This window comes from Chelonoidis abingdonii, chromosome 14, assembly GCF_003597395.2.
Source record: "Chelonoidis abingdonii isolate Lonesome George chromosome 14, CheloAbing_2.0, whole genome shotgun sequence".
Taxonomy (NCBI): Eukaryota; Metazoa; Chordata; order Testudines; family Testudinidae; genus Chelonoidis; species Chelonoidis abingdonii.
In genome coordinates, this window is record NC_133782.1 from 39,670,038 (window position 1) to 39,697,149 (window position 27,112).

The 27,112-nt window shown below is 41.6% G+C and overlaps 3 protein-coding genes across 3 annotated transcripts; 2 read left to right on the plus strand and 1 right to left on the minus strand.

Annotated features, from left to right (window-relative positions):
- The first annotated feature begins 1,423 nt into the window (after positions 1–1,423).
- On the plus strand, positions 1,424–2,410 carry LOC116830104 (olfactory receptor 2G3-like). The gene has a single exon (XM_032789361.1). The coding sequence runs from the start codon at positions 1,424–1,426 to the stop codon at positions 2,408–2,410; it is 987 nt and encodes a 328-aa protein (XP_032645252.1).
- Positions 2,411–12,671: 10,261 nt separating this feature from the next.
- Positions 12,672–13,649, plus strand: LOC116830103 (olfactory receptor 6B1-like). Its single transcript, XM_032789360.2, has one exon. The coding sequence runs from the start codon at positions 12,672–12,674 to the stop codon at positions 13,647–13,649; it is 978 nt and encodes a 325-aa protein (XP_032645251.2).
- A 7,491-nt stretch (positions 13,650–21,140) lies between these two features.
- LOC116830098 (olfactory receptor 5AP2-like) lies at positions 21,141–22,085 on the minus strand. The gene has a single exon (XM_032789355.2). It carries the CDS (start codon positions 22,080–22,082, stop codon positions 21,141–21,143), a length of 942 nt encoding a protein of 313 aa, XP_032645246.1. The 5' UTR covers positions 22,083–22,085.
- Between the last annotated feature and the right edge of the window lie 5,027 nt (positions 22,086–27,112).

Sequence of the window (27,112 nt, forward strand, 5' to 3'; positions counted from 1 at the left end):
GAAGCCCCGTGCTGTTGCACAGGTGTAATTTGTAAAGTCGTGTGTGTCAAAAAGCCCAAAATGGCTGAGAACTTAAACATTGAATGATAACAGAACCCGAATCCCAGTGACAATTGAACTGTTCACAATCTAAAGTGAAAGAGCTCAGGTACATTCTTGAAACTGTTTCCATCACTTTGCACAAACTCAACAATCAAAGGTTCTGAGTGACGTTTGGGGTTATTGCGTATCTTGGTGGTTGTGTTGATTTGTATGTGGGTTGTGTTGTGCTGGGTGATTTGTGCTGACTTTTGTTCATGAATATTTTTCAAAATCTGACCTTTAGGTATTTTTGAAAATGTTATCCATAAATTCTGTGTTGTATGTCTGTCAGAAAGAATAGGGCATATCCTTGAAGAGAAATGGGCATGCTATGAGAGTCTCTTTAGAACAGAGTTGAGAAATAGGTTGATAATATTAAACCTACAACTGTGTTATTGATTACATATCTGCAAAATTATGGTGTACACATAAAAAGCGACCATGAGGTGTGTTTAATTTTTGTTTCTATTATGCATTAAAGTCAGGCATAGTTTCATAACAGAATGATAACACTTAGTTTTTATATAGCACACATTATTACAGATATTAAAGAATTTTGTGAAGTATCTTACGTATCATTATCTCCATTTTACACATGAGCAACTGAGCAGATATAGAAAGCTCATAAATTACAAATCAAATTAAGAAAATGTAAGTGGCATCCTCACCAATGGTTTCACAGAGTAGGGAACAGGGGCACAAAGAAAGTGACAAACCTAAGGTGAAGGACTGGGTGAGATATCATTAACCCCTCCCCCTCCAAAACAGGAGTACTTGTGGCACCTTAGAGACTAACAAATTTATTTGAGCATAAGCTTTCATGGGCTACAGCCCACTTCATCGGATGCATGGAATGGAACATATAGTAAGCAGATATATATACACATACAGACAACATGAAAAGGTGGGAGTTGCTCTACCAACTCTAAGAGGCTAATTAATTAAGATGAGCAATTAAGATGAGAGTTGGTAGGGCAACTCCCACCTTTTCATGTTCTCTGTATGTGTGTATAACCCAAGTCTCTGGAATAAAAAAGAGTGGCATTTAATTCCCTAAGTCTCCACTGATAATCTCAGACATTTTTGCTAAAGTAATATACAAGAATGTTCAGGAGACTGAGGCGAGATGTGTTCAACTATACAGATACCAGACAATACGAACATTTCCAATGTGATTGAACTTAGGCACTTTTGAAAATTTTACCCAGAATACCTCCATCATCTGGAGTCTTAACACAAACATTGGGATGGAAACTAGCAGGGGGAAGCCAAATTTAAAATGTTGACTGTTTTGAAATGGAAGTTAGATTATAAATTGCAACATTTGTTTTATTTCCCCAAGATGAAATCCACAACAAGCAAATGCCAAGGGAATCAAACATCCATAACAGAATTCATCCTCCTAGGATTTGGGAATCTCCCTCAACTGCAAACCCTTCTCTTCCTGCTCTTTCTGGTAATCTACATTGTGACCGTGGCCGGGAACGTCCTCATCATAGCGGTAGTTGTGGCTGATCAGCACCTTCACACCCCTATGTATTTCTTCCTGGGGAACTTGTCCTTCTTAGAGACCTGCTACACCTCCACCATACTGCCCAAAGTGCTGGCCAGTCTCCAGACTGGAGACAGAACCATCTCATTTAGTGGCTGCATCGTGCAGTTCTATATCTTTGGTTCTCTGGCATCTACAGAATGCCTTCTTTTATCTGTGATGTCTTATGATCGGTATTTAGCAATATGCAAGCCATTACATTATGCAGCGCTTATGAATGGCAGATTCTGCCTCCAGCTGACAGCTTGCTCTTGGGTAAGTGGATTTCTGGCTCCTTTGCCAACAATGTTACTAACATCACAATTAACATTCTGTAGCCCTAGTGAAGTTGACCATTTCTTTTGTGATTTAAGCCCAGTAATAAAACTGGCCTGCAGTGACACCTTCATGCTGGAAATTTATGCTTTTGTACTCTGCTCCATACTTACACTGCCTCCATTTCTATGGACACTGCTGTCTTATGTTTCCATCATCACCACCATCCTGAGAATCCCTTCCACCACCAGGAGACAAAAGGCCTTTTCCACCTGCTCCTCTCACCTCATTGTGGTGACAATTTTCTATGGGACTCTAGTCATTGTGTATTTGCTATCAAGCTTTGATGCACTAAAGGACCTAAACAAAGTGTTCTCTGTCTTCTATGGAGTCCTGACCCCATTGGTCAACCCCCTTATATACAGCCTGAGAAACAAGAAGGTGAAGGAAGCCTTGAGGAAAATTATCACTGGATATTTTTTGTCTTTTGCAAGAAATCAGATATTTCTAGCTAATATATAAAATGGGCCAATTATGGTGAGATCTGTCTGGAAACTCAAATCATATGCATAGCCCATATTGCACTCTATCATCCTTTTGAACTCCTGACTCTCAGGATCAGGACTTTCTTGATGCCACGGTGGAGTATGGGTGTTGCCTACCTCTGGCCATCTGACAGAATTTGGAGAAAAATTAGGAGAAGAAGCCAAACTCTGAGTCATCCACTGCGTTCCTACTCCCACGCTGTTGTCTGATGAATAATGTGTATCCTCCCTGAACTTTGATTAGTTATTCTCTGACTGTGGATGACTTTTCAAGTAAATATCTTGAACAGCTCATGAGAATAAAAGAATTAAAAATGTATTCTTTAATTAATTTAGCATTTGCTATCTCTCCTTTCTTTATCCCTAATATTCTTAAAACTGGAATAAAACATACTCTTGATACTTTACATAATCTTAAAACTTATTACATGTGTAGGCTACATTTGTAGCCATTAGGTTTTAGTAATGCCAAATTGTTAAGAAAAGTTGTGTCTAATTATTAAGAATGATTTTTTCAAATGGCCAAGTCAAAAGCTCAAGTCACTCTGAAATGGGGCCATGTTAATATCTGAAATAACCTATCCTCACTCTTGGGGTACGTCTACACTACGGGATTATTCTGATTTTACATAAACAGGTTTTGTAAAACAGATAGTATAAAGTCAAGTGCACGCAGCCACACTAAGCACATTAATTCTGTGGTGTGCGTCTATGGTATTCGAGTAAGTACCCAGGGTCCTCGAGCGAGACAAACGGCCCTGAGACCTATGACCTATAACACAATATATTGTCCACAGCTACAGCTAAAACTAAGTTTGTGGCTAATCATTATACTGCCAACCTTTTATCCAAAAAGATCTAAATGCCTAAGCGTCAGTTCAGCCTATTGCTGTGGTTTCCCTATATCGTAATGTAACAAACTCCCCCTCTTAAGAAAAAGATATTACAGTTTCCCCCTGAATCTAAGAGGGTAAACCATTGGGGCCAAACTTCCTCCCCTATGCCGAGAGCATAAGACCCCGATGCTGTACCATGGCACACTGCTGTAAGCCAAGCGTTCACAGAAATTAGGCCTCCATGTCAGCCCAAGAAAGAAGCAACTCTTCTTTGTAGGCATTCCACTTTTTCTGGTATTGGGAAGAGCCATCCAAACAACTAACAGTGAGATCTTCAGGACACCCCGGACTAACAGGCCCCTTACTAACATAGATAGTGTCAACTGGAGCGAGACCATGTGACAGAGGCACATCCTTCCAGGTATCCCACAGAAGCTGTGGAGGGAGGGGCAATGCTGGCATTAAGAAGGTGCAAACCTCTACTTGAAATGCACTGTGGTACACTTAACACAGGACAGAGTGTGGTGAGGAAACTGAAAACTACTACAAAAAGCCTAGGGGCATTCTTCTTCTTCCTGCCTCAGTGTACAACATGATTTGAATTCTCCCAAAACGCAATTCTGAGGTGAAGAAGGATTGTCCCCAAGTGAGGGCTGGGAACTTGAAGAGGAATGAGATGCTCAGCATTCCTGGGGAAACAAGGCGAAGGGGGAAGAGAGAATGGGAAGTCATCTCCACTCTTTCCCTGGAGGCGCCTTGTGCAGACAGACAGAGGGCAGATCCTGAAATGTTGCAGAAGAAAGTTAAGGGATGATGTCAACACACTACAAAGATAAACAAAGCGATAGAGCAGGAATGATCGCTCCCGCAGGGTTGAAATTGAAGATGATGGAGCCGGACCACCTAGACCACAGTGGCATCACAAGGCTGCTAGCTCACCTTGAAATACTGTCTCCATCCTGATCCAATCGCATCAGCATGTCAACATGCCACATACAGCAGCCTAACCCCTCTTCAGCCAAGCAATCCAATGGAAAGCAATGACCTCGGAATCCTGATCCATATGAGAAGTGCTTGTCCGACGACCCGAACAACTCCGCCCAGCTTTTCGTAGCAGCTCCCTGTGGATGAGTCGTCTTTTCTACAATCACCATCCCATAGTGGAATGAGCAGAAAACTAACCTGAGGATAGTTCTCGAAGGTCCTGCACATCTCTAGGCCCCATGTTTTTTTAAAAAAGGGGCCCCTCAGGTTACCTGGCAAAAAACAGTAAGGAGAGTCCCCTTGGGAGACCATTCCTCGTTGGTTCACAAAAAGCACACAACCAGGGTGATTGAATGCAGCACAGTGGGGAATTCCGTGAGGTGAAAGAAACACCTTTTTTAGTTAATATCACCAGGGTGACTACGAGGAACCAGAGTAGAATGTCCGATATAAAGGGGATACCACTCTAGACGAGAGACGCGAAAAGGAAGAAGAAGACATGCGTATCTAATTAGACGCCACCCCATCGCGACTTACCCGCCAGAGGTCATAGAAGAGGCACCTACCACTCACTACAGTGACAACGTGTATTCTTCTTCTGATTCTAACCCTAACCGGGTAAGTGAGAGGTAGATTTCCGGGTTGTATCCTAATACAACAGCTCTTTAAAAATGGCAAGAGACCATTAAAACAAATCTTCACGTCATTAATTCAAAATGTATAGCTATTCACTTAGTACTTACGTAACTTCAGCTCCTAACTCAAGTGTACCTCTTTGTTTCTTTCCATCTCATCCTTTTTCTCGTATGATTTTTTCTGAAAAACAGATAAAAATCAAAGAACAGAAGTAAGAACATGTCAGGCGGGGAGGGGAAGAGAAAGGAGGGACATACGGCAGGGAATGGGCAAAGGAGAACAATATCTCATTTCCAACTACTAGGCAGTTATAAAGTTATAAACAATTGTGTAAGCACCATAATCCTTTCAAATGCTGAAGGTCCCCTCTCTTGAATCGTTACTCACTTTGCCACCTCTACCACCTGCTCTCAGCCCACTTCAAAACACACGACCTAAGTTGTTGCCACTACAACATCTAAACATACAAACGCCCCACCACCAAAGCACGAACACGCAACGGAGCGCAATCTGAATAATAAAACTACCCACCCACTGTTTCACATGAAAAACAACGCTGAGTAGCATAGGCCCCACAGTGTGGTTCAATCCCAAACAACAGCGGTGACATTTGTTCTAAGAGGACGTAGAGGATTAGTGAAAAGACAAAAAAAAAAGAAAACGAAACCGACCAGCGGGGGCACCGCACGCCTGTACATCGACCCAAAAGGGCTGAGAACCAAACATGAATGATAAACAGCAACCCGAATCGCCAGTGACAATTAGAACTCTCACAAATCTAGAAGTGAATAGAGCTCAGCCTACACGCTGAAACTGTTTTCCCAGCCACTTTGCACAAACTCAACAATCAAAGTGGTCCTGAGTGAGTTGGTTATCTGCGTATTCTTGGTGGTGTGTTGATTTGTATGAGGGTGTGTTGTGATGGGTGATTTGTGCTGACCCTGTGTGTTCATGCAATATTTCAAAAATGCTGACCCCTAGGTATTTGGAAATGTTATCCATAAAATTCTGTCCTTGTAGTCTGTCAAAAGAAAGGGCATATCCTTGAAAGAGAAATGGGCTGAGAGAGTCCTTTAGAACAGAAGTTGAGAAATAGGTTGATAATAATTAACCTACAACTGGTATGATTACCATATCTGCAAAATTATGGGTACACATAAACAAGCGAACCATGAGGTGTGTTTTATTTTTGTTTCTTTAATGCATAAAGTCATCATAAGTTTTCTAACAGAATGATAACGAGATAGTTTAACTAATAGCACACAAACCATTATCCCGATATTAAAATGAATTTGTGAAGTATCTATACGTTAGCCATTAAATAAAATTTAACTAACCAATCCTAACATATTGTAACATGCTTATTTAATCAATTATATCCCACCATCTTAATTGGTTTACACCCAACAAAATTAATTATACAGCAGACAAAAACAATCACCGAACCAGACAGAAATTATACAGACAAACAATAGGAAAGTGGAGACGACAGTGATAGAACAATACAGAAAAGAGGATTTCACATCCCAGCTATTGATAAGTGAGTTCTTGCCAGACAGAATGCTATCAAACTAAGTTTCCTTTTACATCTTCTAGGCTCTTCCTTTTCTCTGGAGGTGACGGAATATGAGGACAGGGTTGTATTCCTAACAGCCCAAAAGCACCTTATTTCAATGTGACTAGTTTGGAATGTGAGGATGTGATCACACACTTCCCAGTTTATGGCTGGCCTCTGCTTAGCTGAAGGCCTTAGCCTAAGAACTAGGCCTCTAACTGTCACAGTAAGAGAAGGCTTTACACTGGCAGACAGTGATTTTGATTCTTTCTCTTATACCTCTATAACTAGCTTAGTGATACGAATACACCTAAATTCTTAAAGTATAGGCCTTTGCAGACAGGCCTGAATATCTATATCCTAACACCATCCCTAGATTTTTGTTTAAGAAAACCAACAATGGAGATTGTTGTGTCCAACCCAAATAAAATTAGAATTTTCCCTTAACTCATGAGCTGCCATTGTCTCTGACCACTATAGACCTGTGGAATATGGAGCCAAACACCAGAGCCAGCTCCTTTCTGTAAAATTCTCTCCCAATCCTCACTAGTTAGATCACAAATTTAACCTTCCCCACAGTTTTCTTAAGACATCTTATCCCTTCTCCTTTGCCCGTGCTCCTGGGGAAAGGGCCTATTTCTTTCATTATGGCTGATACCTACGCAGGTGAAAGATTTTAACCTTCACCTCTGTACATGTACCACTCTGTTTGTTTGGAACAGTTCTGGCTCACCATAGGCCTGGCCCATCTCAGCATATCCAGCTCCCTGGTTCAGAGCTACTATATTGTGATTCTTTAATGATTGGTCATTTTTCTTGGTCATCAATTATTACCAATGGAATAAGCTGGGCATAGCAGGGTTCTAGTCCCAGAATCAGATACAACTGAATTTAAACTGACAAGTTCAGTAACTTGTTTACAGCAGCATTACTTTGCACTCACACTGAGGGCAAAGTAATACCTTAGTCACTTTTATTAGCACGATCAGTAAAGACCAGAAAACTCCAAACCATGTAAACAAATAGCAGTAATATAACGTTAGGGATGTCCTTAGTATCATTCCCTGCATATCCTCATAGAGGAAAGAATTTCATAGAATACCAGAGTTGGATGGGACCTCAGGAGGTCATCTAGCCCAATCCCCTGCTCAAAGCAGGACCAATTCCCAACTAAATCATCCCAGAGAGGGCTTCATCAAGCCTGACCTTAAAAACCTCTAAGGAAGGAGATTCCCTCATCTCCCTAGTTAATTCCTTCAGGTGCTTCACCACGCTCCTAGTGAAAAAGTTTCTCCTAATATCCAACCTCAACCTCCCCCACTGCAACTTCAGGCCATTATTCCTTGTTCTGTCATCTGCTACCACTGAGAACAGTCTAGGTCCATCCTCTTTGGAACTCCCTTTCACATACTTGAAAGCAGCTATCAAATCCCCCCTCATTCTTCTCTTCTGCAGACTAAACAATCCCAGTTCTCTCAGCCGCTCCACATAAGTCATGTGTTCCAGCCTCTTAATAATTTTTGTTGCCCTCCACTGGACTCTCCAATTTTTCCACATCCTCCTTGTAGTGTGAGGCCCAAAACTGGACACAGTACTCCAGATCAGGCCTCACCAATGTCAAATAGAGGGGAATGATCATGTCCCTCAATCTGCTGGCAATGACCCTGCTTATACAGCCCAAAATGGCGTTAATCTTCTGGGCAACGAGGGCACACTGTTGACTCATATCCAGCTTCTCGTCCGCTGTAACCCCTAAGTCCTTTTCTGCAGAACTGCTTCCTAGCCATTAGGTCCCTAATGTAGCAGTGCATGGGATTCTTCCGTCCTAAGTGCAGGACTCTGTACTTGTCCTTATCGAACCGCATCAGGTTTCTTTTGGCCCAATCCTCTAATTTGTCTAGGTCCCTCTGTATCTATCCCTACCCTCCAGCGTATCTAACACTCCTCCCAGTTTAACGTCATCTGCAAACTTGCTGAGAGTGCAGTCCAAGCCATCCTCCAGACCATTAATGAAGATATTGAACAAAACCTGCCCCAGGACTGACCCTTGGGGAACTCCACTTGATACCAGCTGCCAACTAGACATGGAGCCATTGATCATTACCCTTTGAGCTTGATGATCTAGCCAGCCTTCTATCCACCTTATAGTCCATTTATCCAACCTATGTTTCTTTAACTTGCCGGCAAGAATACTGTGGGAGACCGTATCAAAAGCTTTGCTAAAGTCAAGGAATAACACATCCACTGCTTTCCCCTCATCCACAGACCCAGTTATCTCCTCATAGAAGGCAATTAGGTTAGTGAGACATGACATGCCCTTGGTGAATCCATACTGACTGTTCCTGATCACTTTCATTTCCCCTACGTGCTTCAGAATTGATTCCTTGAGGGCCAGCTCCATGATTTGTCCAGGGACTGAGGTGAGGCTGACTGGCCTGTAGTTCCCCGGATCCTCCTTCCCTTTTTTAAAGATGGGCATTACATTAGCCTTTTCCCAGTCATCCAGGACCTCTCCCGATCACCATGAGTTTTCAAAGATAATGGCCAATGGCTCTGCAATCACATCCCCAAGAAGGGCTGAGACATGCAGCAAGAAAGAAGATATTCAGCTTTCTGGAAGAGGAAGAGAGAAAGGAAACATCTCCTTTCCTTGCTGCCTGTGCAAAGACAGAGGGAGATCCTGAAATGTTGAAGAAGAGAGGTAAGTGGTACAAGGTGATGATGGTCAAACACCTACAAAGATATCGGAGATAGAGCAGGAATGGATCTGCTCCCCAGTGTGAAATTAGGATGATGAAGGGTCACCTAGAACCACAGTGCATCAGGCTGGCTGCTCTTTGACAACATCTCCATCCTGATCCTGCATCAGCGTGTCAACATGACATTACAACAGCATAACCGCATTCTACAGCACAGTCTCTGCAAAGCAATGGCTCAGGATCCCCAATCAGACACTGTGCTTAGTCTGTCAACCAAGTGATTGGTCCTCTGCTATTCCAGCACCCGCATATTGAAGCCCTTCTTTCCAAATCCCATCCCTATAGTGGATGTAGCAGAAAACATTTCATCATTCTGGAAGGCTGATCTCTGTCATCATTTGTTACTAAAGGTGGCTCAGATTTCCTGGCAACATCACAGCAAAGTCTCTGTGGAGAGAATTCCCATGTGGTCACCAAAACATATAGAGGTTGATTGCAATGCAGCACATGGGGCATCATGCTGCAAAAGTGACAAATTGTGTCTGTGCAGATGTGTTAGGCAGGATTCCGTATTGAGACATTAAAAAATTGAAGAGGAAGAACACACTTTTTTCTGATGTTATTTTCTTCTCAGCTATCACAGTTTTATTACAGTCTGCCTCAATTGATTTCAGTGCAGTTATTTCCAATTTATTCTGGGGTAAGTCAGAGGGGAATTGTTTCCTAATTCACTCTCTGAAAGTTTTAAATATTCATTTCATTTTAACTCAGTTATTGCAATGCTCTCAAATTTTCTTTCTTTCTTTCTTTCTTTCTTTCTTTCTTTCTTTCTTTCTTTCTTTCTTTCTTTTTCTTATTGATTTTTGGCTGGAGAACAGATGAAAAATGAAAAGAAAGTATTGTAATGGGACCGGAGGGATGGGGCAGGAAGGGGAAAGGAGAGTGAAATCTTGTCTTCCATCCAATAGCGATTAATCAAAGTTTATTAAAGCTTAGAATTAATCTTTTCAAATTTATATGAGATTCTTCTTCTTCTAAATTTTACCTGACTGGTCAGCCAGGTTGTTGATGCAACCTTCTATCATGAAGGCAATCTGCTTGCCTCTTCACTAGTAGCTGAAAGTCCATGTTGTTTCACAGGTGTAATGTGTATTAAAAAAGTTGTATGTATTAAAAAGCCCCCAAATGGTTGAGAACTTAAAAAATTAATGACAAGTGATATATCTCAGTAATAGTTGAACATGCTCATAATCAAAAGAAAAGGAGCTCTGGACCATTCTTGTAGCCGTTTACATCACTTTGCCCAAATTCAGCAGACAACAGAGGCTTCAGAATTATTTTTGGGATTATTGTGTGCACTGGGGTTTGTGTTGATATGTGTGTGGGTTGGATTGTACTGGGAGATTATTGCTGATTTGTGTGGGTGTGTATTGCACTGAGGGTCTTTGTGTGTATAAGGTTGTTCTGTGTGGCGTTGTGTGAGTTGTTGTGTTGATTTCTCAGCCTTCTTCATGTATTGTGTTCTTAGCTCTCCTTCCCTGCTGACTAGGGGACCTACACTTTCCTCCATCTCTTTCAAGTTTCTAATATATTGATTATTCCTCTTCTTCTTCCCTTCTATGTTCCTTTGTAAGTGTAACTCATTTATGCTTTAACCTTTCTGATTTTCTCCCTGAGTGTGCTCTCTAGTCTTTTGTCCAGTTCCTTAGCAATTTGTTCATGTTTTCACAGTTTGTAGGAGACCTTTTTGATTTTCAGGCTTAATAGGCTTCAGAGTGACACGCAGAATGACAATCCTGGAATATTATGACAGAGATATTCATTTCTACCTAATCAGTCATGGCCAATTTTGGGAATTTGATACAAGTCCCACAAATATCGTATGTGTACAGTATAACAACTTTCAACCTAACTGCAATTTTTTGCTATTGAAAATCTCCTTCTATGGCAACTAGGAGAATAATTCCTTTTGAAACACCTTTAGCCATTTCAAAAATCTCAGCCCCTTCATTCTGCTTTAAGTAAAAATTCCAAACTGAGATGCGTTCCTTCTGGATGGCTCCATACCCCTGAATTACATGTTCCCACTGTGTGTGAGTCATGTCCCTGAATGAAAAATTGCAGGGTCTCCTGACTATGGTATACACACCTGAATGTGTGTGTGTGTGTGTGTGTAAGAATTTCATGTTTCTTATTTGCGTACTGAAATGTTGGGTTCTACTTCTGTATTTGATTGTGTGGAGAATAGGATCATGAAAAGTGTTTGAGCAGTAATTATTTCCCAGATCTCTTCTGTAGCTACGTACAATATGTCAGCAGCATCTTTCCATATTTCCACATGGGTTAGGTCACTAGATCCTGTTATAAAATTTCAACTTTAAGTGATTTGGCAGCACTAATAGGGATACAAAATAAGCTGAGGCTCAAAATAACTGAAACCATGAAAATAGTGATTATAGCAGCAAATTTCTAACGATCAGCAGAAGCCTTACAAGAGACGTTAGAAACCAGCAATCTCTGTGAGGGGTCTGTTGATTTTTTATTGTTGTTGTTGTTATTATTACAGAATTTACCTGTACGTTTCTTCATTGTGGTGATTTCAAGTTTCAATCAGTTGGAAAAGCTAAATGCAAGTATAACAAAACTGCCAAAAACTCCCTCTCTCTTAATGAATGTTGGCCTTTTGTGATTGGAGCCAGCCACTGAGTCCCATGTACTGTTGAGCCCCCTGGAACTGGGTGGTGACAGGTCATTGTTCCTAGATGTGGCTCTCTCAACACTCCCATTGTTTCACGCAGGGTGAGCCATTCAGTGTTGATGGCTCTTGGTAGCGTTGCCAGTATTCTCCAGGCCCAGATTCCTCAGGACCTGTTACATGTTTCCTGCTATAGAAGAGATGATCTCATCCGGAACAACGGTTGCAATTAGAAAGCATTCAAAAACCAAATGGCATTAACAACCGGACAAAGGCATATTCCCCCAAACTGTCACAACAACCTTAGCTAAGGAGGCATTATCATATGTCCGTAATCTAGCTATGAATCCTGTCTTGTTTAAGATATTCAAAGGCCCTATCCACAAGTTAAGGTGCAGGAATACTTTTCAAACTTTGGCCCTGAGGCATTTTTAAAAATGTTACTCATAAATTCTAGATGTTGTATGGCTATGAAAAAGAATGGGGAGTATCATTGTAGAGAAATGGACACGCTATGTGATTCCCTTTAGAAGAGATTTGAGAAATATATAGATAATATTAGGAGGAGGGAGGAAATCTCTAAAAATAATGTGTGTTAAACACACAATTGTGTTATTGATGACATGTCCTCAGAAACTGAGGTGTAAATATAAAAGGTTGAAGTGATTTATCTTAGGCACTTTAGAAAATTTTACCCAGAATACCTCCACCATCTGGAGTCTTGACTCATCTGTTGGGATGGCAACCAGCATGGGGAAGCCAGAAGTAAATTGAAGACTGTTTTTAAATGGCAGTTAGACTATAAATTGCAGAATTTGTTTTATTTCCCCTAGATGAAACCAATGGCAAACAAACGCCAGGGCAATCAAACGATCATCACAGAATTTGTCCTCCTGGGATTTGGGAATCTTCCTCAACTGCAAATCCTGCTCTTCATGCTCTTTCTAGTGATCTACATTGTAACCATGGCTGGGAACATCATCATCATAGCACTAGTTGTGGCTAATCAGAACCTTCACACCCCCATGTACTTCTTCCTGGGGTATTTATCCTGCTTGGAGACCTGCTACACCTCCACCATCCTGCCCAGGATGCTAGCCAGTCTCTGGACTGGAGACAGAACCATTTCATTTGGTGGCTGCATCACACAATTCTATATTTTTGGTTCTCTGTTAGCTACAGAATGCCTTCTCTTATCTGTGATGTCTTACGATCGGTACTTAGCAATATGCAAGCCACTACATTATGTTGCTCTTATGAATGGACAGTTCTGCCTCCAGATGACTGCTTGCTCTTGGGTAAGTGGATTTCTGGCTCCTTTGCCAACGATGTTACTAATGTCACAGTTCACTTTCTGTGGCCCCAATGAACTTGACCATTTCTTTTGTGATTTAAGCCCAGTAATAAAACTGGCCTGCAGTGACACCCACATGCTGGAAGTTACTGCTTTCATACTCTGCTCCATATTCACACTGCCTCCATTTCTATTGACCCTGGCATCCTATGTTTGTATCATCTCCACCATTCTGAGAATCCCTTCCACCACTGGGAGGCAGAAGGCCTTTTCTACCTGCTCCTCTCACCTCATTGTGGTGACAATTTTCTATGGGACTCTAGTCATTGTGTACCTGCTATCAGACTCTGATGCACTGAGGGACTTGAACAAAATATTCTCTGTTTTCTATGGAGTTCTGACCCCACTGGTCAACCCCCTCATATACAGCCTGAGAAACAAAGATGTGAAGGAAGCCTTGAGGAAAACTATCATTGGATTTTTTGACTTTTGCAAGAAATCAGATATTTCTAGCTAATACATAAAATGGACCAATCATGGAGATAAGATCTTGCAAACTTGAATCATTTGTGTAGCCAGTACTATTCTCTATGGTCCCGTTGAACTGATGACTCTCAGGATCAAGATTCCCTTAATCCAAAGGGGAGTCTGAGTGTTACCTACCTCTGGCCAACTGCCAGAATTTGAGGAAAATTAGGAGAAGAAGCCAAATCCTGAGACATGCAGTGCACCACCTTTTCATGCTATTGTTTAGAGAACAACACATCTCCTTCCTGAACTTTGATTATTTATTCTGAGTGTGGATAACTTTTCAAGTAAATATCTTAATTAGTTCTTGAGTATAAAAGAATTAAATATATTCTCTTTAATGAATGTACTATATATCTTCTCTCCTTGCTTTGTCCCATGTGATCTTAAAACTGGAATAAAACATTCTCTTCACACTTTCCGTAACATTAAAACTCATTGAAATATGTGTGTAGGCTACAGTTGAAGACAGCAGGTTTTAACGAAGCTATATTGTTAAGAAAATTGTGTCCAATCATTAAATTAGGAATAAATTGTACACATGTTCAAGTCAACAGCTCAGGTCACACTTAAGGGGGGCCATGGTGACATCAGAGGTAACAAGCAATCTGCATTCTTCATTTCCTGATAATTTGCATACTGCAGTTCTAATACCTGAAATAACTCTGACAGGGATGATAAATGTACAGATGTGCCCAGTGTTATCATTGGATGGCTTACCCGTGCCCAAATCAGTGTTTAGTTTCCATGGCTACATGCTACCTGCTCCTGTGCTTCATCAGGTTAGTGACGGGCAATGTTCCTTCTAATTTTGCCCATCCATGTGGGAATGAATTTCGTTGTGTGTACCAATATGGAGGAGATATGTGGTGGGGTTGGGGCTGAGGGTTTTGGAGTGTGGGAAGGGGCTCAGGGCTGGGGAAGAGAGTTGGTGTGCAGGGGACTGAGCGCTCTGGCTGGGGGTGTGGACTCTGGGGTGGGGCCAGGGATGAGGTGGTTTCAGATGCAGGCTGCCCAGGACTGCACCAGGGAGAGAGGACTCCCCACAGTGCTGTCTCCACAGAAGCACCTGGAATGGGAGAGAGTGTCTCTCCCTGGCCCCAGCAATTCTGAGACTGTAGCCAGGGGAGAGGCATCTTGCTCTCCTGCAACTCCAGAGCTGGGGTGGAAAGGCATCTCTCCTTGATGCACTGCAGGGGCTGGTGGAGTTGCCCAACCCTGCATGCCTTAAGCTCCCCCATCACCACCCCCACCTCACCCCACGCCCCTGACTGCAGTGTGTACACCTATGCAGTTGGTCATGGGTCTCTGCTACTCTGCCCCAGGAGCAGCCCGGGGAAGGATTTCTGATTCAGGAAGACCTAGATCCCTCTCCTCAGCTCGCCCATCCCTTGGTCCCTGGCAGTTGTAATTTGCTGCTGGCCATGTTGCTCAGAGTGGAAACTGACATTCTATCATTCCCTGAATCTTGCCACCACAGCCTGACGAATTTGACCACCCCCTTCTTAAAGTGTGGTGCCCAGGACTGGGCACAGTACTGCAGATGAGTCCATACCAGTGCTGATTAGAGCAGAACAACTTTATCCTGTGTCTTCCATCACCGTGCCTCAGTGGGTCGCTACTGAGAATACCAAATTCAGGACAAACTGTTGAGAACTAGGGCAGATACACCCCAAAACTAGTGGATATTCTTCCATAAGATATACCAGACCAGCAACAAAAGTAAACATCTGTTTCACCACATTGACTAACAAGGTGTCAGAAAAGCAATCTCCTTAGTCATTCCAGTCCTTGTCTCACCACCAAAAAAACTAAACTTAATGACGAGTGGTTATTTAAAACCAGTTTCGTCAACCAAAGGGTTCTTTTGATCCCAAAGGACCAGTCACTTACCCAGGTCAATAAATAACTCAGATCTTACCCAATAATCACACTGCTGCTAATCCTTAAGTATCTAATATCTAAAGGTTTATTTATAAAAAGAAAGAAAGGAAGGTGAGAATTAAAACTGGTTAAAGGAATCAAATGCATACAATAATTGCAAGGTTCTTGGATCAGGCTTGTTAAATTTCTGGTTGCTACCAAATGATTTGGAAGGTCCTCAGTCCTTTGGTTAGAATGCTCCCATTAGTATAAATTCATAGTTCGGAGGTTTAGCAGGAAAGAGGCAAAATGGAGAGGTTTCCAGAGTCTTTTATAGCTTCTGCCATGTGGATGGGATTGGAAACCCATTGTTCCAAACAAAGCCCACAACACAGTGGAAAATTACAGGTAAAACTACAGGAAAAACAAGATGGGGTTTGGAGTCACATGCACAAGTCACATGTCTCTCCCTGCTTCGCTTAGTTATAGCAGAGGAAATTACCCATACTCTAGTTAGAACATTCACAGCAAAGTCCATTAAGTGTTGATAAGTATCTTCATTTTGAGTTAAGTGTTCTTTGATGGGTCATTTAACTTGAACAGTTCCTTCATAATGTGCTAGCTAAATATCTTCTTGGTGTTACCACAGAAGCCAACATTTGAAATACAGGCACACAGTTAATATTCATAACTTCAGATACAAAAATGATACATGCATACAAATAGCATAATCATATTCAGCAAATCATGACTTTTCCATAGACATCTTACATGACACATTTTTACAAGATTTGTTGCAAATATATAACAGTGGTAGCAACAGTGATCTACATGGTCATATTTTAATCATATAACATCACATCTTTTCCGCAACTGCATCACATTGTTGGCTCATACACCATTTGCGATCCATTATAACTTCCAGTTGCTGCAGGACTGTTTCCATGACAATTAGTACCATTTTAGTAGTGGTGTTCATTTTATTTTTACTTTTGAAGTGCAGTATTTCACACTTATTTTTACTGAATTTCATCTTGTTGATTGCACACCAATTCTCCAGTTTTGTAAAGTTTGTTTCAAATTCTAAACTTGTCCTTCCAAGTGCTTGAAACCCCTTTCAATTTGATGCCATTTGCAAATTTTATAACCAGAAGCATATAAGATAGATGGATATGGCGGGGACGGGCTAGATAGCTTAGCTAACGCTTTACAAAATATTACATCCAGAATCACCTGTAACAAAAACTTAGGCCTCTACTGCTTGACCTAAAGCAACAACATCTTTGCATGTGAATTATTGACAGGATGCTATAGTTGCTTGTGCACATAAATGATACATATTTACATTAGGCTACCACATTTACCAAACTGCTGAGGTCTTACAGATCCTCCAAAGAGAAGAGATGGGAGCCAATATGGTTGCCACAAGCATGGCATTTCCTATTGCCCTCACCTATAAGACAAATTTATAGAGCTCAGTGATGTCAAACCAGTGCTATAAAACTATTTTCATTAGATGTGAGGGGTATCGATTAGTATCCATTAGCTGTTCCCAAAACCTGTGCCCCTTCATTCTAGATTAAGTCACAATTCCAAGATGGGTTAATTTCCTTCTGGGTGGCTCCATGCACTGCATTCCATGGTCCCAATGTATCTGAGTTATGCTCCTACACCCAATGAAAAATTACAAGGGTTACTCTGCCCTAGGGCATATATACCCAACTGAGTGTGTATGTGTGTGTTTGTGTTTGGATAATTAAATATTCCTATGAGTTTCTTTACTGGGGCCATTTCAGGTTTCATTTAAGGGGGAAACTTAAGATACAAGCATAGAATCTTGGTCTGGTTCTTCTCTCTGAATGGACAGTAGACTGTTAAGATTGGAGCCAACCATGGAGCTAAATGATGACTGGTCAGTGTTCCTAGACATGGGTCTCTCTACATTCACCTTGTTTCACCAGCAGTGATCCATTCAAATAGAAGTTTCCATTCAACACAGTACTTCTGTAAAATCTCCAATGGTGACAAAGTGGAGATGCCATGGCTTATGTACTCAAAACCCCAGAATGCTGCATCATGTTTTTGTTGCAAACTCTTCCAGTTTAATGTTCCAGGCACATTGGGTTCTACAGGAACAAAGGAACGAAAAAATCTGGCTAGAAATCTGACAGGCCATGAGAAGGCAGCAAATCACCAGAAAGCATTCCATAGGTGGAAAGAGCTTGAGCTAGGTACTTTTGGTAATCCCACAAGGTGCCTAAATACCTTTAAAATCTGGTCCTAAGGGCCATAGTCACAAAGTGACTTAGGTGTCTAATTTACATTTTAGGCACCTAAATCCAATGTTTAAATGGCACTGCCCCATTCAGCTGCTGCCTAATCTTATTGGTTTTGAAACTTACCCAGCACCTACATTTTCGCTGTAAATGCTTCTTAGGCAGCTAACTTTGTGCCTCTGGACTTGTACACAGATACCTCAGGCAGATGCCTGGATGCCTATCTCACACTGAAGTCCAGTGGGAACCACAAACCAGGAGATAGACACACTTTGGGCACATCTGCCAGATTGGGGCCTCTTCAAGAGCCTACTAGAGAAGGTGACGCCTACCTTCCAACTTTTAGCCCAGTGGCCTAGCCCAGAATGTGAAAGATCCCATTTCAAGTCCCCTCTCTAGATAGACGTAGAGACATACTGAAGTTCCATTGGGTTGATAATCTATAATAATCTACTCTAGTGGTTCTCAACCAAGGTCATTTGTACCCCTGGGGGTACTCAGAGGTCTTCCAGGGGGTACTCAACTCATCTAGATCAGTGTTTCTCAACCTGGGGCTTGCAGTCCTAAAGATGATCATAGGATGGATTTAGAAGAGTCACAAATGCAGGGCTGGCATTAGGAGGTGGGAAGTAGGACAATTGCCTGGGGCCCCATGCCATAGCTAAGTTACATGCTCCATCTCCAGGAGGGATGATTTGGGATTCAGACAAGGTTCACTAGTGAAAAACAGGCTCAAGTATCACACTGAAATGTAAGTACAATATTTCTATTCCAATTGATTTATTTTATAATTATATGGTATAAATGAAAAGTAAGCAATTTTTCAGTAACAGTATACTGTGACACTTTTATATTTTTATGACTGATTTTGTAACCAAATAGATTTTAAGTGAGGTAAAACTGAGGGTATTCAAGACAAATCAGACTCCTGAAAGGGGTACAGTCATCTGGAAAGGTTGAGAACCCCTGATCTCATCTAACCTCCCGTATACACAATCTATACATTTGTCTCCTCAGAAGATAGATTGAAATATGCCTTTTAGAAGGATGTCTCAACTTGTTTTAAAACCTCCATACAAGGGTAAGTCCATCACCTCCAATCAGCAGTACATAGACAGTTAAATAGACAGATCAAGAGAAACAGTCTGAAATTGTCGTGTGAAAGAGAGAGGCCAAATTCTGTGAGGTGCTGAGCATGTTCAAATCCCAGTGACTTCAGAGTGAGAGACTGCATCTAATTTCAGTGAAAGGTGGGTATGACCTGTCCCAATCACACATGATGTCTCATGGATTTAATCAGAATGGCTCAATGAGAAAGGACTAATATGGGAGAAGATTTCTAGGACCTTCCCTCATGAGTATGCAAGGCATGCTCCATTTCATTTTGCCCTGCACACCATTATCTTGCAATCTCTGAATTCTTTTGGGAAAGGAACAACTGCACCTACATTCCCACTCTAAAGTCCAGGAAGGTCTCCCAGTTCCCCATCCATTGCCCCTTTGGGGTAGACACCCATCTCTCTCTCTTCCTCCTGACCAGGGTATTTCCTGCTGTGACAGGACACCAGGGTGCAACCTGGAACTGGGGTGCCACTGAGCCTTCTGTCTCACCAGCCTGGACTCCCTCTTACACTGTGCTGTTGTGACAAGATGCAGACCACCCCTGGTCCTGTACTCACACAAACCTTACACAGCTGCAGTTATATGAGGACTTCTCCCCAGATCCCCAGGCTAGGACCCCAGAGCTGTACCATCTTGCCAGGTCAAAGGCCTTTCTCTGCATCAATTTATTACCCAGCCCACCCTTCCCTCAAAGTGGACAGGACAATGCACCATTTTTTGTTCCTGAGCAGATTCCCCGAGCACTTCTAGAAAAACACACTGTTTTGGGTTAAAAATATAAACCAAATGTATTAATTATAGAAAGATAGATTTTAAGTGATTATAAGTAACGAGCACAGAGATCAAAGCAGATTAATTAAGAAAAAACAAAAATACAATCTAAATCTTATTAACTAGACAGAATTTGAATCAAGAGTGTCTCACCCTGTTAGATATCAAAAATAGTCCACCAAGCTTTCTTCTTTCCCACCTGGGATCTCCTTCCCCCGTTCAGTCTTTGTTCTTTAGGTATTTCCAGGTGTTGTGTTTTAGGGGGAGTGAGGCACTGTGATTATGTCACTTCCCCCTTTTATAGCTTATACCATGTGGGGGGAACTTCATTGCCCCAAACAAAGCCCCCAGAGCAGTTTCTTCAAAAGTACAGGCACCAAAAAGAACTCCAATATTTGCATGATTTAGTCACATGTCCTCGCATGCTTCAAATAGTCTTAGCAGCCATTACCCATATTTTGGCTGAAGTGTCCACAGGAAAGCTTATCAGGTCAGGCTAAGATTTTCCCATGGCCCATTGCTTTTGTTGATGGCCCATTCAACTTGAATAGGACATTCACAATGTGCTAACTAGACTGGATGTAAAGTACCTTGTGGATATTACCACAGGAGCAAGAACTTTTGAAATACAGGTACAGAGTCAATATTCATAACTTCAGATACAAATATGATACACACTTACAAATAGGATAATCATATTCAGCAAACCATAACCTTTCCAGTGACACCTCACATAACTTATTTTTACAAGATGTATCATAATTATTTCATAATCATATCACTATGATGAATATGGGGTGCAGAGTGTCACACCTTGCTGCCTGCCTACACTGTGATATCCCCAGCACAAGACTGTCTGCCTATGCAGGCCTGTTTTGCTTTCTCTTCTGAGATGGGGCACAGTGGAATGACCACAGTTAACTTATCACACAGATCTTTAGAAGCAAGCTCATTTGTTTTTAAGGTGAAAGCATTGCAGAAAAAACATTAAACCAATAAAAGGACCTAAACACATGCTAACCAGCTTATGAGAGTCCAGCCTACCTATCTCAAGGGTTCTGAGAGGTGATTAGACATTCCAAATCCAATCATGTTTTCCTTTGATTTCAGGTTCATAACACCTTTTGCTCAGAACAAGAACCCCCATGGATCTGTGAGTCCTTTATACAGTGCTTTGAAGAGACTGTGAATAGGTAATCAGCCAGACAACAGGTCCCCTTACCAGCAAAATCTTCAAGCAACTTCCTTTTGCATAGGGAAAATGGCTTAATTTTAAAAGTTCACATTGTTTGAAGTTCCTAACATTTCCCAAGATTTACATGAGCCAAGTCTCCTAGAGAAGTCACTTACAATACCACAACAACACATAAACAATTGCATTTTTATACAATGGAGTTACTCTTAATTCAATAAAGTTTATCCAGGAAACTGCAAGTGGTTGCCCTCTGTCATACAAGCATTTTCTTGATAGCTCTTCTCAGGGCCTCCTTGACCTCTTTGTTTCTCAGACTATATATGAAGGGATTGGCCATAGGAGTTAGGACAGTATAGAAGACAGAGAACAATTTGTTCAGGTCTCTCATGGTATTGGTTCTTGGTAACAGGTACACAATGATCAGGGTCCCATAGAAAATTGTAACCACCATGAGGTGAGAGGAGCAGGTGGAAAAAGCTTTTTGTCTCCCAGTGCTGGAAGGGATTCTCAGAATGGTGATGATGATGCAAGTATAGGATGCCAGGGTTAATACAAACGGGGGCAGAGTAAATAAGGATGAGAATATGAATGTCACAAGTTCCATCAAGTGGCTGTCACTACAGGAGAGTTTTATCACCGGGGTGAAGTCACAAAAGAAATGGTCAATTTCACTGGGGCAGCAGAATTTTAATTGTGACATTAAGGATATGATTATAGCAATTGCTACAAAGCCATTAATCCAAGACCCTGCCACTAGGTAGAAGCAGAACCTTCCACTCATATGGTCTGCATAATGCAATGGTTTGCATATTGCTAAATATCGATCATAAGACATCATCGACAAGAGACAACACTCTGAACCCACCAGAGAAGCAAAGAAATAAAACTGTACAATGCAACCACGGAGAGAAATGGTTCTGTCCCCGGTCAGGATACTGGCCAGCATCCTGGGCAGGATGGTGGAGCTATAACAGGTCTCCAAGAAGGACAAGGTTGCCAGGAAAAAGTACATAGGGGTGTGAAGGTGTTGATCAGTGACAACTAGCATAATGATGAGGATGTTCCCAGCCATGGTCACAATGTAGATCACTAGAAACAGCAGGAAAAGGTGGGTTTGCAGTTCAGGAAGATTCCCGAATTCCAGGAGGATGAATTCTGTGATGGATGTTTGGTTTCCCTGATCTGTGTTCACCATGGGTTTAACTAGAGGGAATTGAACAAATATGATATCAGAGTGATAAACTTGTCTTCTAGTAGAATGGCACTTAAATGCCATTAATATTTACATACCCACCAGCCTAAATGTTGAATCAAGACACCTTTCCTGGATAACATTGAGAGGCCTGCTGTCTCTGTTGGAGTCATCCAACCTCCTCCTTGCAGTACCCTGAAAAGGTCTGTTGATTATTGCAACAGCAAACCTTATCACTGAGGTCAGACATCTCTAAATCTAGGGAAATTTTTCACTAAAAAATGAGCATCTGGGTCAATTGAAATATTTTGTAAATTCGTATCAAATTCACCAAATCGTTTCAGTCAAAAACAGACAGAAAATTCCAAAATACTGAAATGTTTTGTTCTCATATTTTTGAAAGAAAACCTGAATTTTTCTGTTCAGAATGACTTTTTGTTTTAAATTGCATTTCAATGTTATTCTTAAAAGGTAAAAAATACCCAAAAAACTCGAAAATAATACACAAGGTATCATGGAGGGTCAAGCAAAACTTTTTGTGTGACCCAAAATATTTTTTGTTTTGACTTTTCCGGTTGGCCAGAAAACCAAAAAATCAGTTGTTCACACACTCTATACAGATCTTATCCACATTTAGGGTTGTGTTACATCCCAACGACAATGCACAATTGTGGGGGTCAGGAAAGTTGAAGTTAATTCTTGATTCTATGTGATACTGAGCAATCAATCCTGCTCTCAGCCCCTCAATTACCTCCTGTGTAAAATGAAGATAATTGTACTGACCCACTTTATGAAGTGTTCTAAGGAGATTGGGACTGTGTCATGCTGTGCATTTAACATCACATAGAGCCAAAGCATTTAAGGGGGAGTCTCACCTCCTCTGTAGCACAGGCCATCAACACCACTCAGCACCTGCACACCTAAACCCAAAAACCGAAATGGGACCAAAGTATCATTGCCCACAGGAGACAGTGCCTGAGGCCCCCACAATGGCAGAGAAATATTAAGCGTGATACACCCACATAATCCTGACAAGTGACCCACACCCACATGCTGCAGAGGAAGGTGAAATACTTGGAGGAAAAATTCCATCTAGACCCGGAACATGTGAGCAAGAACCAAGCAGACGCCTCCAAGGCCCAGCGCTCCCCATCCAGTGTCCCATCTCCAGCCCTGGCCATCCCAGTGCTTCAGAGAAACAAGATTAAAAAATAAAATCAGAACACATTGGACAGGATGGGGGGAGGGATACCCTCCCTGAGCCCTGCAGCTGGCTGGTAAAACCCTGAAGCATGAGCTTTTAGTAACATAAGACATCAACCAGAAGTGAGCTCCAGGGCTGCTAAGACCTGTGCCTCAGCATCCCAAGCAGTCCTATCACACCATTGCACTCACAAAGCAAGACTGGCTGCAGTGGCCCTGGTCATGAAGCTATTTAACATGAGGAAATGTATCACGATTCTTCCTACAGAAATTAGAAAGAAGACACATAAAGGAGAAACAGTTTGTGCAAGGTCACAGAGGAGGTCAGTAGAGAATCAAGATTAGAACCCACAGTTTTTGCATCCTGAACCACAGGCCCACCAGTTCTCTTATTATGCTAGAGTTAGACCGTGGACAGCTTTCTGCATACACTCAGAAATGAATCTAAACCCACTTTCCCTGTCACAACTGGTTATTACCATTATTGATTTCTAACAGATTCCATGGGATTTGACCCAGGCTCTAACACTCAGGGTTATTTCCTATTCCTGATGGTATATCTTGGTTTCAAATTCAAGCCCAGGTACGGGTTTGAATGGTAATGATTGGATAGGCACACCCCTGCCTCAGTAAGAACTCCTGCCACGTCCAATGTAGCTGGCACAGATTCAGAAGAAGCCCAGAGTGTCCTACATACATCTGCCACACCCTGCCAAGTGTAGGGTCTTAAAAAGCACATAACATTACTGTACCTCTGTCATCAGACTAGGCACCAGCCTGAGGGCAAAATAACCATGCATTGGGTATAGGAGATAACGTGTCTTGTGATGCCTTCTGATGTCTCTAAATCTGATATAAAATATTCGCTTACCTCAGAGGTAAATATATGGCAAGTTTGAGTCTCTGATATGCCCTCTTCATGAGAAGTTCAGGGATCAGGAGATGGGTCCTTCTTTCTGTCTTCTCCATGCATGTCTTACATTTCAATAAATAGCCCTGGTTGTTCTCGGCAAAGTGCACTGGATTTACTGCCTTGCTTGGTGCTTTTTTGTCATATGTCTATTCCCACAAAGTGAATGTCTCTTCTGCGTCATTGTACATCATTGAGAGGAGAATGTGAATCTCCCTGGGTGCCTCTGCTGATTGACATGGTAAATTAATGAGAAGGGAAAGTTAATAGCATATTTATTCTTCGACCAGAGGAATAAGGGTGTTAAATAGAGTCAGACTTTGAACCTAACAGGGAAATTGATGAAGAGAGGAGAATGGCTTACCTGAAAGGAAATGCCTTTCTTTAGCAAGGATATTAGACATAGAAATTAAACTACTAGGTGAGGTCACTGTTCTTTCTAGTCCAGAAGGAAGGAGAAGTTACCCAATGGGACCCAAACATTCACAAAAGAAATTCAAAAACGGTACAACAAGCAACACACTCAAAAAAACACATGGAAAGAGAACACTGAGAAAAAAAGAAAGAATAAAAATGCAGAAAATTTGCAACATACAATAACTTAGAATTCAGGGAAAAATGGACAAAACCGTTAAGAATTACTCTTTTTTTCTATCTATCTAATTAGATCATAGAATATAAGGGACCTCAAGAGGTCATTGAGTCCAAACCCCTGCTCAAGCAGGACCAATCCATAGAAAGATTTTTACCCCAGTTTGCTACATGGCCCCTTTAAGGTTGAACTCACAACCCTGAGTTTAGCAGATCAAAGCTCAAACCACTGAGATATCCCTCCCCCTGTACTCATAGTATCTGAGAGCTCAAGGTGCTTTACAAACAAGAAAGTGTGGCGGGAATTAAGCCTCTCAAAATGACATAACCAGTACAAGTCCATGCAACAGGTCAAAGTGACAGTTTAGACCCCTCGCTTTCTGCGATGTCACCTGATGTACTGGGGTTTCACTGAGCCACTCCTGATCCACCAGCCTGGGTTCCTTCTCCCTGTTTTGCTGAATTAGGCTCTCTGGCCTCTTGCAGCACACACACAAAGGTAGGACCACACCCAGCTGCAGACACAGACTGAAGTCAGCTCTGTGTGAGAGGATTCACCCAGCACTCACGTGCACACCCCGTTTGGGGAATAAACCTAAAATAATAGGACTGTATTGCGCTGTTTAGAAAGATCTGCACAGTTCAAGCTCATAAAAAATTGCCTTCTCCCTCAATGTGAAGAGAAATATGCACAACTTCTTGCCCTCCCAGTTAGAAATTGCACAAACTGAGTTTCATAATAAAGAAAACAAATTTATTAACTTTAAAAGGCAGATTTTAAATGATTATAAGGGATAGCAAACACAACAAAACAGATTACTGAGCAAATAAAAGAAAACATGCATACTAAGCTTAATATTTTAAAGACTCTGGTTTCAAGAAGTAATTTCTCACCCTAAATGTTATTTTAGGCAAGTTGCAGAGTTTAGGCAAGTAGCTTAGAGTTCTAGTTATTTCTTTTTACAGACTGGACTCCTGTCTGAGTCTGGACTCACCCCTGCTTTTCCCTTCAGGTTAGTTCCTTTGTCCCTTCAGGTACATTCATACATCTTTCTTCTTGGGTAGGCAATGGAGACAAGCCAAGATTAACCCTCTCCCCAGCTTTAAAGAGGATTTACCTAAGGCAGGAAACCTTTGTTTGATCCCCATCCCTGTACAGACGAAAAGTACAGCAGTGTCCAAGGTGGTATTTTGTATCAGATGATCTTACCACCTGATCTTGCAGTGTCAAAATTACTATGAAACCAGGTTTATTCGCAATGTCCACAGGAAGGAAATCCAGGCAGATGGGAGATCCACTTCTTCAAAGATTCATTGTCTTTTCTAATGGCCCCTTAAGGCTGATTTATTACTGGCTTGTGGGCTTTTCCCAAGTATACACACAGATGTAATTATTACATAGTCGATATGCCTAACTTTAGATACAGAAATGGTAAACGCATACAAATTAGATAATCACATTCAGTAAATCATAACTTTGCCAATATCTTACATGAGCCATCTTGCATAAAATACGTATTAGATATGCCATATTCATATCATAACAATATCTCTCTGAAGAATATGGAGCATCGTGTCAGGGTTGTTGGTTCTTCACTGAATCCCTGCCCAAGATGACTGCTAAAAATACCTAAGACTGATCTGGGGAAGAAGGCTAGAACCCAGGCTAGAAGATGTATGGCCTGTAAAAGGAATACCTGGAGTTCTAAGTTGCAAGCAAGAGCAGTTTGTCTTCAACAAACTCTTCAACCTGCTTAAAACAACATTTAAGGTGAGAAACTGGTGCTTGTAACCAGTTTCCTTAGTGTATTAAGTTTAGTTTCCATGTATCCTTTGTAGTTAATAAAGTTATTTTCATCTTCTCTAAACCAGTGTGTGCAATTCATAACTGGGGTCAAAAAGCTGTGCATATCTTTCTCCATATTCAGAGAGGGGGTGATTTTCATTAGCTTACACTGTACAGTTCTCTTTGCAATGCAAGACAATACAATTTTGTGTTTGCACCGCAGAGAGAGTGTGCACTTGATTGCTGGGCAATTCCTTAGCTGATTCTTCCCATGCAGAGCTGATTTCAGTGTCTGTGTCTTTCTACACCTGGGCGTATTCTTACCCCTATGTGTGCTAGAGGAGGCTTGAGGACCTGGCTCAACATAACGAGGCAAGGGAGTCCAGGCTGGTGGAACGGGCGGGCTCAGTGGTACCCCCAGTACATCAGGTGACACCCCAGAGTGGGGCAGCAGCACATCACAATTCCCCCCCTGAATTACTCTGAAGACCCAATTTATCTTATAGATACAATAATTCTTGTAGCAGGTCTTCCCACAGACTT

Excerpts from the sequence above, each read along its gene's own strand:
- LOC116830104 (XM_032789361.1), top strand. The coding sequence starts at position 1,424 with ATGAAATCCACAACAAGCAAATGCCAAGGGAATCAAACATCCATAACA.
- LOC116830098 (XM_032789355.2), bottom strand. The coding sequence starts at position 22,082 with ATGGTGAACACAGATCAGGGAAACCAAACATCCATCACAGAATTCATC.
- LOC116830103 (XM_032789360.2), top strand. The coding sequence starts at position 12,672 with ATGAAACCAATGGCAAACAAACGCCAGGGCAATCAAACGATCATCACA.